At 36.5% G+C, this 17,699-nt stretch overlaps 1 protein-coding gene across 5 annotated transcripts in view; it reads right to left on the reverse strand.

Moving 5' to 3' along the window:
* The window catches only part of LOC100114333 (importin subunit beta-1), a 192,297-nt gene that overhangs the window by 39,695 nt on the left and 134,903 nt on the right, over nt 1-17,699 (reverse strand). For 4 of the 5 annotated variants that reach the window (XM_003425289.5, XM_032601307.1, XM_008203787.4 and 1 more), the window contains one exon: nt 1,839-3,697. In XM_003425289.5, the coding sequence (XP_003425337.1) occupies nt 1,839-3,697 (1,859 nt within the window). Of the gene's footprint in view, nt 1-1,834; nt 3,698-17,699 lie in introns of those variants that run through there. The other variant, XM_032601306.1, reaches the window with a different exon arrangement.

The following is a 17,699-nucleotide window of genomic DNA, read 5'->3' on the forward strand; positions in this document are numbered from 1 at the left end:
TACTACCTATTTTAAAATTGGGGGTTGGCGAGCGAAGCGAGTTCTATTAAAAAATTAATCATTTTGGAATGAACAATCAAAATTTACACGAGATATGGACTGTCCAAGTGTTTTCCTCCCTAGGCCTATAATCTACTATTTAACCTGTAGATCAGCCTTAAAAAAATTTAATATAAAATGTTTTCCTTTGTTGATTCACAAGTTAAATAATTCTGTAAAATTAGGAAAATACACGTTTGAAAAATGGGATGAAACGAATAGAGTTTATGAAATATGTTGTAATAGTTGTAAAGTTGCTACCTATATCGGCTAAACGAAAAGAAAATTGAAAAAAAGATTTGATGAACACAAAAAACACCTGCCGACAAAACATTACCCATACCCTGGTAAAAAATAAGCCAACCAGAATGGCCTGTTCACCAACAGTTGGACCACGACTTTGGATAACCGCTGCCCAACCAAATTCATCTATTAGAAGCCTGCTCTGTGTGTATTAGCAAATATGCGCTCTGCAGCTGATGCCGCACATGCGCACTATAGTCACTCGTGGCGACCCGTGCTCACTTAAGGGGACACAACATCTTTAAATCCTGAAAAAAAGAATTATGAGTAAAAATGACAAAATAAGAGTAAATAATTTGAAATTTTTTTTTAGTGATATTTAGCACAAATACCTTTAACTTTACCGTGCTAAAACCTTAATTATCCCCGCTGGCCCATTGTGGCACTCGGTGCTAAGTTTTGTGAATTTGTTCACTGTCCGTAGGATTCCAAGTGTACAAATGGTTCTTTTGGGCTTAAATTCCAGGAGGATACTTTGTACACCTGTAGTTTTGGTATGAGTGCAGGGATTCTAATTTAAATGCCTAGAAAATGTTTTATACACAAAAAGGTGGCATAAGCGGAAAAAGGGAAAATCCAGTATTTTCATCGCCAAACATTTTCTACTAATTCAAATTGAAATCCCTGCATTCATACTAAAACTAGAAGTGTACAAAGTGTCTTCCTAATATTGTAGCCCAAAAAAACCACTCGTTCAATTGGAATCCTACGGACAGTGAACAAATTCACAAAACATTGAGCACCGAGTGGGACAATGGGGTGATTCATATTTTAGCACAGTAAATTAGATGATTTTATTACCAAGTATAACTAAAAAAATATCAAATTACTTACTTTAATTTTGGAATATTCCCTCGTGAATCCTTTTTCAGGATTTAAAAGTATTGTGTCCCCTTAACTAGAAAACTAAATGTCGAAACGTTCTAAATAAAATCTGAGAATTGAAGGCTATTAGAACTATATACCACTTTAATTTTAAGTCATTTCATGGAGCAGATACGGAAAAAAACATCAAAAACTAAGAAAAGTCGTTTCTCTATGGCGCGCGATAACTCGAGTAAAAAGGTAATAATCAAGTTTAAATTTTTGATTTAGTTAGCATTATATAGTATCTTGATTCCTTTCTTCGGGCTATTTATGAAACCAGTTAGTTTTAAAGATCACGAGGATTCAGTATACACATATTGGTAAATAGGGTGTTAAGTAAAAAAGGGATAGTGATTTCCCTTGGAGCTTAATTTAAAAATTATAGCTATGCGAGAAAAAAAGAATTTTGATATTAAAGCAATACATAATGTTGAAGAAAGTGCCAATGAATTGGCAGCAATTCATAGTAATTTTATACTAAATTCAGAAAATTCAATGAAATTTAGCCTTGAGAAGGTCACGTCCAAAGCGTCGGCAACAATTAAAATTCTGACTTCGCCAGATAAATTTATTCCATTTCCTAATTTCTAATTTAAAAATATTCACATAAATACATTAGATTTTCTTACCAACTTGATACAGCATGATTGACATTTTTTAATTTTCTGATTTCTTTGGTGGCCCACGTTGCTAAATTTTTTGTTCGATTTGTGCGAGACCTTCTTCCTTTATTTAATAAATCGGTTAAGGCTTCTGTTTCAATCATTGGTAACAACTTGACACCAAACACTGTAACTAAGTCTCCTAGTAAACCAGCAGATGCAGCTATATTACTATCAGAATGTTCCCTATCTTGCGCTATAGTAGTGATGAATTGTATAATAAAAGGAACGCTTGGCTCAACAAGTGATACATCAGGACTAGGACTTGAGCCATCACCACGGAGTCCTTGAATGATTCCCGTATAGGCTTCCAATACGCCTTCTCGCAGATCATTCAAGTAATCAATCATATCATAATCGGATCTATCTACATTAGCTTGTGAAGCTTGGCCTAAAGTGTGTAACACTACATCTAAATATTTTTTGAATTCCAATCCGATACTAAGGGCAATATCACCGAACACGGAAAGTATTTGTGGTTTCACAGAACGATGAACTGTATTATCGCTAAGATTTTCCAATAAAAGAGTCATTATTTCATCACAATATGGAATCATTTTATTTTTTAATGCACGGCATATATCTCCAGTAAGACCAACAGCTGCGCCACAAACTTGATATTCTGCATGATTTTTTAATCCAACGCACAAAAATGGTTTAAAAGCCTCCATGTATTTTAAAAAACCTTCACCAAGAACTTCAACAAGTGTTGACACCGCCATTAAAGCATCTTCTTGCACGCCACCAGATTTACAAGAATTTGAATTGAACATAGATAGTAACGCTGTCATGATTGCATCTGAAATCTGAGGTGCATCTTCTGGAGTAACTTTCCTAAGTACAGACTGCAGAGTAGCACACAATAATGACTGAAGATCATTATACTGGGCACGATCAGAATGATTTTGTATATGCGACTCCATCTGCATAACATGTTGTAATCTTTCTAAAATGACCATTGTCGTTTTCTGCACGGTCACATAACAATCACGCGGTGAATTTTTCACCATTTCCATCAAAGCTTCGTAAGCAGCAGATCTTAAATTTGCTTGTGCACCATCTGGTCGATCAGTTGTCTCTAAGAGACGTTGAATAATAAAATCAAAATAATGGGACATACAGTATGTTTCTGGTTGTTGGCCCTCTTCTACTGCTTCTGCAGATTCGTAACTAGCCTCAGCAAGTCCTGTAAAGGCCCAACAAACATTTGCAGCTACTCTAGGTTCCGCTTTTAAACCATTTACTAATGATTCCAGTAATGGTTTAAGGTAAGTTTCATTTATGGCGGCCTCAGGAATTATTTCACATATTCTTCCAAATGTCCATGCTGCAGTATCACGCACAACAACGCTGCTATCATACATCAATTCAATTAACGTAGGCATGGCTTGCTCTACTAAAGGTTTTAATGTATTCGGTTCCAAACCACCTAAAATAGATCCGAATGCCATTAATGCAGCATCTCGGTATCGCCAATCAGGGTTTTTAATATTATCTTTTACAAAAGGAAGAACATACGGTACAATACTTTCTTCGCAACAAGAAGCAAGCAACATTAAACAAACCCCTGCAGCTTTAGAAGGGTTCCAGTCATCTTCATCATCAAATTCTTCTTGTTTTGTTAATTTTTTCATTAAAACGGGTACTAAATATTGCAAAGCACCTTTCGCATAATGCCGAGAAACTTTTGAAGGTGGACGTCCACCTTCTGAAGCTTCTCCTTCTTCCATTGAAAGATCTACTTCTTCATCAGATACGTTTGACCAAAATTCAATTCCTTGTAAAGCGACTTCATCAATTTCAGATTTCATGGCTTCCAAAGTTATCTATAAAACATAAAATTAACAAAATTATGTACATTCACATTATAGTGTAGCAACTCCATAATATTATAATTTGAAATGAATAGTTCATTTTTGTATACTATTTTTCACGTGTGGATATACGTCGCGGATGTATTATTATAAGAGGAAGTGTAAAAAACTACAATGGGGGTGGCGACCGTAGCGCGATGACAGAGCTTTTGCCTCGCGAGCCAGAGGATCTTAGTTTAAGCCCAGGGTCCGTTACTTTTTATTACACTTTCACTTATTGCTTCCTCCTAGAGGAAGCTTTGTAATAGTAAAATTTTGAGTTTCTTCAAAACTTCTAGAAAATACTTTTAAGTCTGTAAGAAGTTCAAATTAAGTGTTTTTAGAAAATGTCCGTATGAATGTGTGTGTATCTGTGTGTGTGTCTTTATATCGTCTTCGTCAATATCAATATAATTTAACATGCATATCTATTTTTGGATTTTGAATTTGGAAAAAACAGTTATTTTTTATTTACTTAACTATATTTTTTATGGCCATTTTTTGCGTTTTTTTCAATTATCCCATTGTTACAAACAATTGAGCTATAATGCTTTTGAAAGAGAATAAAATTACCTACTTTTCCTCGTTTGGTGCTCGGGATCGACCGCTTTGTTCGGCAAATAAAATAAAAAGAGTGATTTTTTTTTTAAATTCATATCTCTGAAACTAAACGTCATAACCTCGCAAAAAAATTATTTCGATGGATCACGTGTCAAACTATATCCCATTAAAATTTCAAGTGATTTGACCACTTATTTTTTCAGTAATAAATCGAAAACTGAAAAAAATGAGTTTGTTTGTGCCTCGATTACGAACGCAAAAAGGCCTTATTGCACTTGAGATTTCGGGAAAAAGTAGATATTTTATGTGTTTTGGCTAAGTTCATTCATTCAAACCCCTATGGTTCGTAAGCTATCAAGGTTCCAATTTTTTTTTTGAAAATTTTTTAATTCATTATATCTCTAAAACAATGTAGTAAAATGCTTTAAAATTGTATTTGGTTATTCGCCATAAAAAAGCTATCTGCTGCTGAAATTTTAAACGATTTTGTCGAGCGGTTTTTAACTTAAGAGGTAAAATGTAAAAATCGTGTTCTCGAAAATTGTGTGAGCGACCTTTCTAATGAATATTTGTTGTTGCAAGCAACAGCATAGTGTATGCCTGTTGTTTTGATGGTTAGGTTGGTTAGGAACACATGTAAACATGCATGCATTTCTGTGAAAAAAAATTGACGACAGTGTTCATATTCTATTATAAACAAACAGAGGGGTCTGCAAACTTTTGGCCAAAGCCGCGGCGCCCGTGACACTATTCACTTCTATATTGGTGTTCGAATTTTTCATGATACAGAAAAAAATGCTTATCGTTACTGTTTGTGAGTTTTTTTGGCTTATCGGTATGTTTTCTGAGCTAAACTATAATTTCCAACAAAAATATTTGTAGAAAAGCCGTTTCGTTTCATAATAAACGAGTTTATATATCACGAATGCTCAAAACAGTATCTCTACTTTTTTCTCCAGTGTGGTAGGATTGTGAAGTTGGCCGCACAAGCTATTATGTGTAATACAGTTGGGTATCGCTTTCCCACAGATTTCTATAAGCTGCGCAGAATAAATGTGTTAACATTGTCTGCTTGAATTTAAGGTTATGTTTCTGAACAGCTGCACAAACTTTCTGAGTGTTTAGGGTCACTGATAACGGGGCCCAGGAAGTGGATTTCGTGACTTTCCGTGCATACATGCAAATATCGTTTCGCGGTAGCCGATCACCCTCGGTGTCTAGGTGCCAAGGGTCTTCGATGACAAGGCTGTCAAGATATATTGCGCGCTGTAGATTTTTGTATCCACGTATCAATATCGGCCATGAATGCGGTCTAGGGTAACCAATAACAAAGTCAGGCAGTGCGCACCGTACTTTTTAGTGAAAAAATGTTCAAATTCTGAAATTCGGCCATTGAAGAAATGTCATACCTTATAATATGGCACATATAAACATAGTTTTATGTTTCTTACATCACACCTGAATATATTTAATAGTTCAATTCATTTATTAAACAATTTGGGAAAAATATAAACAAAAAATTGAATTTTTTGACTATTTAACGTGTATCCGCCCCCCTAAGTGTAAAAACTGATTCTAGAAACCAAAAACTATGGAGCGTATCACCAAATCGAAAAACAACTGAGATCAAGTACAAACAGACACTAGATTTGTTTGTGATGCAAAGACAATGTAATATGAATTTTTGATAGTATTAACAAAAGATGTCTTGATGATTATCATACAATTTTTATTGACAGGCTGTTTTAAAATAAAGATAATTTACACATATCTTTTGAACAAGTACAGTATCAGACTAATTATTATGATTGTAGCGTTTTTGCTATAGAATTTGCAGTCGCTATTGTATTTATTATTTGCCCGTGCAAGGTTCAATTTAATATTTGTAAAATGCGAGAAAATTTGATTAGAATGTATGATACATTACTTTATCATTTTTTCCAATATCAAAAGATTATAAAAATGAAATTGATTTTGAAACAATTGCTGAAATTTTAATGATAAGTAACGTTACTCACGCATTATAATTTGCTGAAGTTAAATTTAATTTTGAGAAAATGAAATATTGAGGAGCTTAAGGTATTGTATACAGCAATCATTTGTAACGTTGTGGCCTCGCTAGCGCGAAATTGGATAAGTGTGTCCCACCGTGTGCAAGGCTACCACGTTAACAAAAGGATCGTCGGGTGACGACCAGGAACTCGCCTTGGCTGCTCAGCATCTCCGTCTTGAATCCTTCTATGCTCGGCTTATTTATGAATGTAAGTAAGGGTTTTAGCATGCACAATAATGACACTCTAATAATTTATGCTAAAAGAACCTTCGGGCTTCATCTGCCCTCAGATCATTTATTCACTCAAAATAACAATACGCACTACGTGCGATCGCGTGTGCGTGTGTTGTGCGTCGAGACGATTATCGAGATCGGCCTGACGGTCTGGTCTGGAGCCGCGCCCTTACAGATGAGCGGCTCCGATGGCTGGCCGGCTTTCGTGGCTCCTGGCCACGTATGGTCGCTACCAGAGTCGGGAGTCGAGAAAGCGAGTCGCGCTTCTCACTGCTGATCGATAGTCCTTCTTCGATCGATTCGAGGCCCTTCGGATTGTTTCGTGCGAATCCGGCTCTGCTATCTCGTTCTCTCTTGTTGCGTGTTTATTAGTCAGCGTCGGCTATTTTCAGGCTGCTTTCCTTTTGCCCTCCTCTCTCTCTCCTATTCTACTTCTATGCTTCGCGCGCGGCTCCTGCCGCCTTGATCGTCGTCGCAATGCGTGTTTGTATGTGTGTGCGTGTGTGTGTGTGCGCGCTTCGCGCGCGTGTATGTGCTGGACTTATGCCGAGCTGTTGTGAGGGCATATGCACTGTGACACATTAATTAACTCTTTTAGAAGCCGACACAAAGAAAAAGTAACTGCTAAAAATCAATCGAAAAATAATATAGATAATAAAATAAAAAGTTTAGCTAATAAAACAACTAATAATTGTATTGATGATTTTGAAAGAATCATACAGTTTTCTATCACGGAAATATATCAAACTTTACAATATATGATTCATTTCGCGCTCATATAAATTTCAAAATTGCCGCGATTTCGTCGCTAACTTCCTTTTAAAATTTTAAGGTTATGTCTCGGGAATAAAATAGTCTCGAGAGTAGAATGTCTCTAGAATATTATAAATACACAAATTATAATTTGATATGTATTATAGTATTATATTACGTTTTTAATATTAGAATCAATTTTAGAAATCAAAAACAAATCAAAAAATTCTAACGATACTTTTGACGCATGCGCACTACATGAGCCAATCATATTGACGCATTCTTGCTTCACTTCATCGGGTCATGACTTTTTTATACAGCGATAAGTTTTGGATGGTTCATTGTCCAAAAGTTTGCAGACCCCTCTGTTTTTTTATTATAGAATACGAACACCGTTAATTTTTTTTCACAGAAATTTCTGCATGTTTACATGTGTTTCTAACTAACCTAACCATCAAAACAACATACTATTCGTTAGATAGGTCGCTCGCGCAATTTTCGAGAAATTGATTTTTACATTTTAGCTTTTTACTAGAAAACCGCTGGACGAAATCGTTTAAAATTTTAGCAGCAGATAGCTTTTTTATGGTGAATTACCAAATAAAATTTTGAAGCATTGGACTACATTGTTTTAGAAGAATCAAAAAATAAAAAAAATTGAAACCTTGGTATCTTACGAACCATGGGGGTTTGAAAGCTGTGCAATGAACTTAGCCAAAACACATAAAATATCTACTTTTTCCCAAAATCTCAAGTTTTATAAGGCCTTTTTACGTCCGTAATCGAGGCACAAAAAAATTCATTTTTTTCAGTTTTCGATGTATTACTAAAAAAATAAATGGTCGAATCACTTGAAATTTGAATGGGATATAGTTTGACATGTGACCCATCGACATAATTTTCACGAGGTTATGATGTTTAGTTTCAGAGATGTTAGTTTATGATGTTTAGTTTCAAGCGGTCGATTTCGAGGACCAAACAAGGAAAAGTAGGTAATTTTATTCTCTTTCAAATGCATTATAGCTGAATTGTTTATAACAATGGTATGATTGAAAAACGCAAAATAGCGTTTTTCAAAAATCAAAAAAATGGCCATAAAAAAATATAGTTAAGAAAATAAAAAATAACTGTTTTTCCTCAATTCAGAATCTAAAAATATAATCACGTTTTCGATTCTTAATTCGTATTGTACGAGATAAAATAATTTTTGAGAATATTGTGACGAAAAGTGTGACATTGAGGGCGTATCGCTGCTGAACAAGCTGTACGCATGCGATTTTCTTTGCGAAAAGCAAAGACATTGCGAGGTCCGTTGAAAAAAGTTTATCTCTGAATGTACAATCCAATATCATTGGATAGATTTTGATATTAACAAGCCGTTTACTTAAAACTAAAATATAATAAGTAAAAAGAAACATTCATGAGTTGAAGCAAAACGGCTGTGCCCTACACAGGCCGCCATGCAGTCGCGTCTCGACTGCAAATTTACTTTTAAAAAAGCTGAATCAGAGCTCACAAATGACTAACCAAAGTGACAAATGCAAAACACCTAAACAAGAAAATTTAGAGCCACCGTAAGATACTAAAAATAATGAACAAATGTTCAAATTCAATGCGCTCATTTGAAGACAATAATTTTTGAAGATGAATAATTCAGAGGAAAACTTGGTGAATAACATTTTTTAACGGAGAACAAAATAAGATTCGCGGATCGTTTTGCTGACGCATACAAACTTTACGAAGAAAACAAAAACAAGATTTTTGTAGGTTACCAAAACTGCAAATTCTATGCCTCAATAAATAAGACCTTGTTACAACTGTGGAAAGTGTGGGCACAATAATAACAAATGTAGAAACAGTTCTTTATGCCTTAAGTGCGCAGAAAATCACAAGGCCAGTATCTGCACAAGTGATATCATTTAATGTCTGAATTGTGAATATTCTAACAGTAAATACAAGAAAATTGGACAGCAAACATGACTCTAGCAATCCAAACCAATGCAACATTTTCAAGAAAAAAAAATAAGCATGTACATAGAGACTACATATCGTCGTATTGTACGAAGACTAGCACAGTTCATATTTTCAAACGAAAACTAGCACAACTCACGATTTGCCGCGAAGAGTAGCACAGTTCAAAAATGCGGTCAAGAGTAGCACAACTCGCGACTTTATATTACTTAAAATGTGAGTATTTTACGTTTTTATTGGGTTATTTTGTTGGCTAAGTTCGTACAACACACGTTACACTGTGACGTGCGTACCTTGATTTGTGCGAAACACATCTACAGAATTTTGTTGCAGCACAAAAAATGATCTACAGCATTAGCGTAATTGCACACTACGTGTATACGACGCAGACATCATCTCTTTCTTACGCTTAACGTTGCTAATTCAAAATATGTCTAACCTACTTCACGAAAGGGTGCCAAGCGCTCACCGATGAGCGCCAGAGTTTCGCGACTCTTTGTTCTCTGTATTCCAACGAAACGCGGATTTGCTTGGCCAGCTTCAGCCCCGCGAAGCGGTATAGAAGAGAACGCAATTCGAAGATAGATTAATCTTCTCACATTGGATTGGATTAAATTGTATATTTAATTTATTTAACAAACAACCTCACAAACTATTGGTTCTACAATTTCTCTATTATTCTTTACACATATTCCGCATCATCTAATGTTAGTCAAAGACCACCTTTCCAACGACGTGAGATAGCCAGGTAACTTTCAAGTACCTTACAACTAGCAAAATAAACGCAAGATAGCCTAGGACTTCTAGAAAGCCTGAGACAATCGTAAACACCCAATCCACTACTGCACTTTTCTCCGTAAATGGCCAAAATCTATACTACTAGATAGCCACTTGTGCGCACAGGCATATTCCTAATCTAAAAACCTTGGATCTATAAAGGCAAAATAGCAGGCTTTAACTGCTTGAGGGATCTATGCACAGCCTGACTGACTTAAAAGGGTTATTATGGTAGCCGCAGCGTACTTTTCTTATAAAAAAGCAAATCCGCCGAAAGAATCAGTGACATTAATAAGACAATGTAAAGATGGAGGTAACAAACTCATCATGGGATGCGATGTGAATGCGCATCATACATGCTGGGGCAGTTCGGACTGCAACAACTGAGGATGCTATTAAAGTTCCAAGCTTTAACGGAAATAGACTTTCTCAATACACGTAACAGACCCACGTTCCAGAACGCGGTAAGGAAAGAAGTCAACGACATCACCCTAGCATCCAGAGATGCCTGGTCGGAGGTAATAGATTAGAGGGTATTGGAAGAGGTCTTCATAAAGATTACCAACTTTTTGGCTTCCAACTGACAGGACGTAGTAAGTTCACGAGGAATCCCAGGAAAACCAACTGGACGGACTAAAGAGAGGAACTGAAGGCAAAGATCAGTAGGTTTCCTCTCACTTACGGGAAGGTGGAAGACATCAATCACTGCTGCAGGATTCTAAGAGACCTAATTATCCGTTTTTACGATAACATTTGAGAACTTAAATTAAGGAAAGAAACGAAATGCGCCCTCTGGTGGAATATGTCGCTGGAAAAGCTTAGAAAAAAAGTAAGGAAACTGCTTCATTGGTCTCAACACACAAAATTCGAAGAAGATGAGCGGCTGCACAGACATGCGCAGAGAGAATATAAGAAAGAAAATTAAAAACGCCAGTGTGCATGGTTTGAGGCAATACTGCAACAGTCGAAGCACGGTGTCAGAGACGGCAAGGCTGAGCAGCATTCTGCAACATACGAAGAGGCCCCTGGTTGATTCGATCAAATTAGAATCAGTGAAATGCGGGATGGGGTCGGGCCAATAGCGGACGGGAAACACTTAAGAGTTTAATGAGAACTCATTTTCCGGAATTCAGAGAGGGGATTGAGCCGGAGACGCTCCAGCTCTCTGCCCGAAAAGAAGATCAGAAACTTGCTAAATGGATTTTTCCGGCACTGCTGCAGCAAGGCATCGACATTTTGATACCGGCCCCGAATGAATATTGTCTGGCAAGGGTCACGTTCTTGCCTTAATTAGTCAAAGTGCAACAAATAATCGCGAAAGATTACGGACCAATTAGTCTGTCCCCGTTTTTACTCGAAACGTTGGAAAGACTAGTCGACAGATTGATTGAGGAGACATCACTGGTTGGAGCATCAGTGCACAGCAAGCAGCATACCTGCCAAACTGAAAAGTCGGTAGACACAGCGCTAGAGGAGGTAGTCGGTTTCATACAGGAGGGAACGAAGAACCGGAGTCTGGTGCTGGTGACCTTCCTAAAAGTTAAGGAGGCCTTCAACCACACGACCAGAGAAGTGATCAAGGTGGGAATGGAGGAGCACGTGGTCCCGGCAACCCTCGCTAGATGGCTCAGCAACATTCTGAATTTCCAGGGCAATAGTGACTAATGAGGGGTCGCGCTCAAGCAAAGGCAGTGTTAGAAAGGTCTGCCCACAGGGGGGAGTACTGTCATCGACACTACGAAGCCTGAAACCAGGTAAGGTGAAATGGCTATATGATACCATCATCAAACCAAGGCTTGCACATGAAGCAATTGTCTATTATGAGGCTGGCGAAATGGCTAGAATATGAACAAGTGGCACTAAAAAAGAGTAAAAAGAGCCTTAAACTAATGCTGAGTCAAATAGAAACTCCACCGGAGCTGCAGCTTATCGATAAGAAGGACAAAGCGATGCAAACGGTAGAAACGTCGATCCCGACAGAACCGCCGACAAAAATGACTTAATACTAAATGGTTAAACCCGAAGTAATGCCAAGGAAACGGAAGGAAATGTCTCCCAGCCAACTGGAGAGGCAACCAGAGAGTCACAAGAAAAGAACGAAGAAAAATAATGAGGTAGCCTCTGGGCCAGGCACATCTTAATCCTCGATGCAGAAGCTTACAGAAAAAGGGAGAATGCCGTGTCAGGAAGTAACAATGAGGAAAGCAAAAATGAAAAAAGGCAAAAAATATGGGAATGCAAACATTACAGCCAAAAGGTAAAGTCAGGAGAAAACACATAAGCTGACATTGTTCAAAAGATAAATGCAGACCCCAAACTGGAGGCACTTGGAAATAGCGTTAACATTATACGCAAGACGGCGGCTGGAGACCTACTACTGGAACTTCGGCGCTCCAAAGAAGCAAACACAAGTGAGCTTTAAGATGCGGTCAGAGAGGTACCTGAGAATGGGGCCACAATAAAGGTACTCCAGAATGAATTGGTCTTTGAAATAAAGGACCTTGATATGCTTATCTCTGGGCAAGATATATTAAATGCCCTGCAAAGGAAGTTTACTGAAAGTAACAAACTGATGAATGAGACTACGATAAAGTTGGTGCATAAAACCTACGGAGATACGCATTACGATATAAAATGTAATCTTATAGGTAAATATCAAGGTAGGTTAGGTAAACTGCAGAATAAGGGAGTTATAAATGCTTGGGCTTTGGACATATTGCTAAAATGTGTACAAGCACGCAAGACCGTAGGGCATGCAGCGAAAAGCTGCAACAACAAGCTAAGCTGCATTCTCTGCCATGGAGAAGATGAAGTAGAGAAAAGTGACGATGCTGCGGGTAGTTACGGATGCCCAGTCTACCAAGTAGCATTAAGAGTAGCAAAAAGAAAATATGAGAATAGTACAACATAATTTAAATCACTGTGAGTGAAGTAGCTTAGGACTTCCTTCGCCAGTATTTCCGTGAGCAGAAGGTAGACGTAAGCATTGTGTGCAAGCAATACAGAAACTTAGAGAAGTCAACATGGAAATCGGATCAGGCAAAGCGGAAACGCTCCTTTCCAGGAAAAATCAGCTACGCAGGTGGGAGGTTTTATGCAAGCAAAGATAGATTCAAACGATTGTCAGATCGATTAGTACAGGCTATCGGAGGAAGAAAGCCAATGATCATTGCCGGTGACTTTAACTTTTGGGCAGTAGAGTGGGGCAGCCGGAGGACTAACTGAAGAGGACAGGTGCCCCTAGAGGCATTCTCTCCTCTAGATTTGGTATTAGCCAATAAAAGCTGTACCCACACCTTCAGAAGAGGAGACACGAGATCTATAGTAGATCTGACGCATGTTAGCAGCTGCTTAATTGACTCAGTTGACGAGTGGATAACAAGTGAACTTTATACAAATAGTGACCACTAGGCGATTATAATGGAGATAGGTAAGTCGAAGCGAGAAGCAAACGCGAGGACAAATAAAAATAGGATTATTTGAAAAGCGAAGAAGTATGACAAAGAAGTATTTCTGCTGGCACTGGATGACATGCAGCTGTCTGGTTCGACAAACAGCAAAGCTAAGCAGGTGATAAGTAACATCGCATAATGACATTACACGAGCTTGCAATGAAGAAGGGTACCAAATCAGAGACGACAACCAGTATACTGGTGAGACAACGAAGTTGAGAGTGCCCGCGGTGAGTGCGACCGAACTAGAAGGCAGGAACAGCAGGCAAGAAAGAAATATTATAAGACCAGTAGAGACCAGGATATAGTAAAAGCCCAAGAGCTGGAAATAAAGGACTCTAAGCGGAATCTCAAGAGGATAATTTGTGACAGCAAGCAAAGGAGCTATACATAACTGCAGGACAAGGTCGAAATGGATCCCTGAGTCAGATCCTATAAAGTAGTAATGAGAAACATAAAGGGAAGTTACGTACCCCCTTCCAAGTTTACAAAGTTAATGCACCGTATCATGACTAAGCTGTTTTTTCTTCAATTGTACGAAACATACGAAATCGAGGAAAGGATAGACAATAAAACTATACCCTAATCACTAAGGAGGAGCTGCTCACTGCATGAAAAAAGGTGGAAAACAACAAGGTTCCAGGCTTTTCTCGCAGGCATTTAGCTCTATGTCTCCAGTCTTCTAACGTAAGCATTCTTTTTTCCACCAGCCGGGCTGTCTTGTGCGTGGCTGGCATTCCTGTAGCTGTCTCGTTTAAGTATAAGTAGGGGCTAATATAGTATAGTATAGTATTATACGCGGAGGTGAACTGTGGCGGACCCTTCTCGGAGAAATGCCGGTTGAGCACTCAGGCGAGACCCATTATGCTATGCCTTCTGAACCTATAGCGTTAGCCTTATAACTTTTTGTTGATGGCTGCGGCAACCAGGCATATTTATGCCGAGTTAGCGGCCCTTAAATCCTATAGTCCAATGAAGTGAACTTCCCACACCCTTTGCCTCGTGCCCTTAAAGTAAGAGCATCTGTACAGTAGGTGTAAGGTGGTATCCTCTTTTTCTTTGCACCACCAGCAGTTTACGGCATTTGCAAGTCCCATCTTCTGAAAATGGTATCTCACCTGCTAGTGCTCAGTCAGCCAGCCCACGACCAGCTTGAGTCTATTGCTGCTAAATCGTCTGATGGTCGTTAGTCATTATGATGGTGGGCTGTCGTCTAAAACATTTTTAGTCGGATAAAATGCGTATTAATAGAATGCGCTATTCACAAACTTTTGCTTCCTTCCTAAGAAAGCCTTGTAATAATAATTTTTTAAGTTTGTGTAAAAACATGTAGGAAGTGTGTTTTAATGCATTTTTAGTCAAAAAATGGTGTTTTTGGAAAATGTCCGTACAGATGTATGTGTGTGTGTGCGTATGTAGACGCCTGTATCTCAACTTTTACTTACAAGGAAAGGTACCCAACCCGAACTCACCGATTTTGATGATTTTCATATATGTTGTAGAACATAAAAAAATAAGAGACACGTATTTTTTTTTATCGGCTAATTTTCACTTTTAAGGGGTAAAAACCTCCCCTAAAGTTAACCCTCAAAAAGCGTTTTTTTTAAATATCTCGGCTTAAGATTAATATTTTTCAATGAAACAAATTGGAGGTTATTTCTTACAAAAAGAGCAAGTATTTCATGATGATTTGAAGAGTAAGAGTAGCATCCCCTATTTTTTAGGGGTTGAAAACATATATTTTTTGGCATAATTTTATAATAAAAATATTTAAACCGACTAAAAAAAATTGGAAAAAATGTTTAAACATCCTTAATAACAAAATTTAGTTGACGTCTTTCGGTGTTTTCATAAATATTACCCCTAAGGGGGTAAACCACCCCTAACACAAAATAACTGTAAATATGTAATTCAATACATAATATTTCGTAGAAAGTTTGTATATAGAGGTTTTCGAGGTCGCTGATTACAAAACTGTTATCAGATTTTGAAAATTCAAAATGGCGGACGGAAATATCGAAAAAAAATTTTATATAATAAAAAAGTTTTAAACGACTAAAAAATTTGGAAAAAATTTGTAAACATCTATAATAAACAAATTAAGTTTTTCGGTTTTTTCATAGATACTTCCCCTTAGGGGGGTAAACCACCCCTAACACAAAATAACTATAAGTATACTTCAATCCATAATATTTTGTAGAAGGTTTGTATATAGAGGTATTCGAGGTCGCTGATTACAAATCTGTTATCAGATTTTGAAAATTCAAAATGGCGGATCCAATATGGTGGACGGAAATATCGAAAACGAATTTTAACTTTCAAAAAAACTTGTTTACAAATGTGTGATCTTTGTAGCCTGTACATGTGAACTAAAGAGCCTTAAACCCTAAACCCCTAAAGAACAAATAGGCTAAATGGTTGTGCATTTTAACCAAACGACTCCAAACCCCTAACCTCCAGACAAGCCGAAGGCCTATGCTTTACCGTAGACACGAGTATAGACATATTACCGATATTTTATTCTATCATTTTGTATGTAAAAAATAACGTCTCGTTTTATGTTTCAATCAAAGATTATTTATTTTTCTGCTTTTATAAATTAGCATAATTTCAAAAGTAATTTCATAAATTATAAAGTATTTCATAAATTGCATAATTATATAATTTTATAAATTCAAAAAGTCCACACTTTTTTGCAAATGAAAAAACATAGGTTAATAAAATTAGTTTATCAAACTCTTTTGCGTTTTGTAATAAAATTTAATGTTGTCAAACTTGGGAGTTTTTCATTGTTACAATTATTTCGTAAGCCAAACGTTTTTTAGATGAATTCTCGAAGTAATGATTATTGTATCTATAGTAAAATATTTACAGTCTAGAATTCCATAATAATACTATTTGATACGATTTAATGAATTTATCAAAAAATCTAAATTTAATAATAAATATTATTCTAATTATTATTATTATTTTTCATTATCATTGCTATTATCAGTATTACTGTTATTATTGCTATTGCAATTATGCTTATTCTTCTTCTTCTTATTATTATTATTATATTACTATGATAATTTTTGTTATTGGTAAAAATACATAAAAGAATATTAATACTCGAACTTCATTTGCAATTAAAGAACACGTTGTTATTGAAAGGGAATTTTATATGCATTCATTAGTTTAATGAATGTTATCGTACATTCAATGATAATTCCACAGATAAATGTCTTTCACTCATAAAAGTTGTTGACAATATGTGCGAATCAGTATGTTCTTTTTTTAGATTGTTTTCATCGAGTGTTTACCTCAGCTGCCTGTGTTATTTTTTAGGCAGTGAGTGAGTTTTGTGGGTATTCTAGTTCGATGCCGGAAAGTACGAATAGTACGTCTTTTTGTTTGTCAGTGGTATCATACAGTTGTAGAAAATTTTCTTTAGTGATTTTATATATATTTACATTATTCAATTTCAAAGTGAATAAAAGTTGAATAAAACCAAAAATAGAGTTTTCCGAACATCACAAAGTGGAACGAGAATTCTTCTCCAATGCATAAATTAATGATTTGATTCAATTTACATTCACTCGTTTTATTCTGGTAGAAATGTAGCAGTCGTGCCTTACATGCAAAAACACAGCTTGTATAAATTTTACCGCTTGTTTTCATTTTAGATTGAAAAATGAAAATTAATCCGTTAAACGTTCTAAACTTATTATTAGCATACTTTCAAGCGTTAAACATACCAGATAGTGTCACGAATTATCACGAAACAGAGTTGGCCGAAAAAATAAAAGAAATTTTAATAGATGCAACACATTATTTCAACGATGTAGAAATGATTACTGATGACTCTTTGGATTTTCAAGAAGAGTATAAAGACCATAATGTGGAAATAATTGAAGATGAAGTGCAACATCATTTTCCTGATCCGGATATAGCACCAACAAATGTACAGCAGATAATGAAGAACTAAATTTTGAATACAAAAAAAGAGCTGTAGAATTTTGGAGAAGTAGCAAAACGAAGCAAAATTTAAGTCTCAAAACAGTGCAAAACAGATTCAAAAAAGTATCATCTATTAGTCAGCTACGTCGTTGGGCTCATTCAATTAATAAAGGTGGCACGTATAGAGAAAAAGTAGCACAAATTTGTCAGTATACCCTGGATAATTTTCAAGCAG

The sequence above is a fragment of the Nasonia vitripennis genome, assembly GCF_009193385.2.
Source record: "Nasonia vitripennis strain AsymCx chromosome 1 unlocalized genomic scaffold, Nvit_psr_1.1 chr1_random0005, whole genome shotgun sequence".
Lineage (NCBI taxonomy): Eukaryota > Metazoa > Arthropoda > Insecta > Hymenoptera > Pteromalidae > Nasonia > Nasonia vitripennis.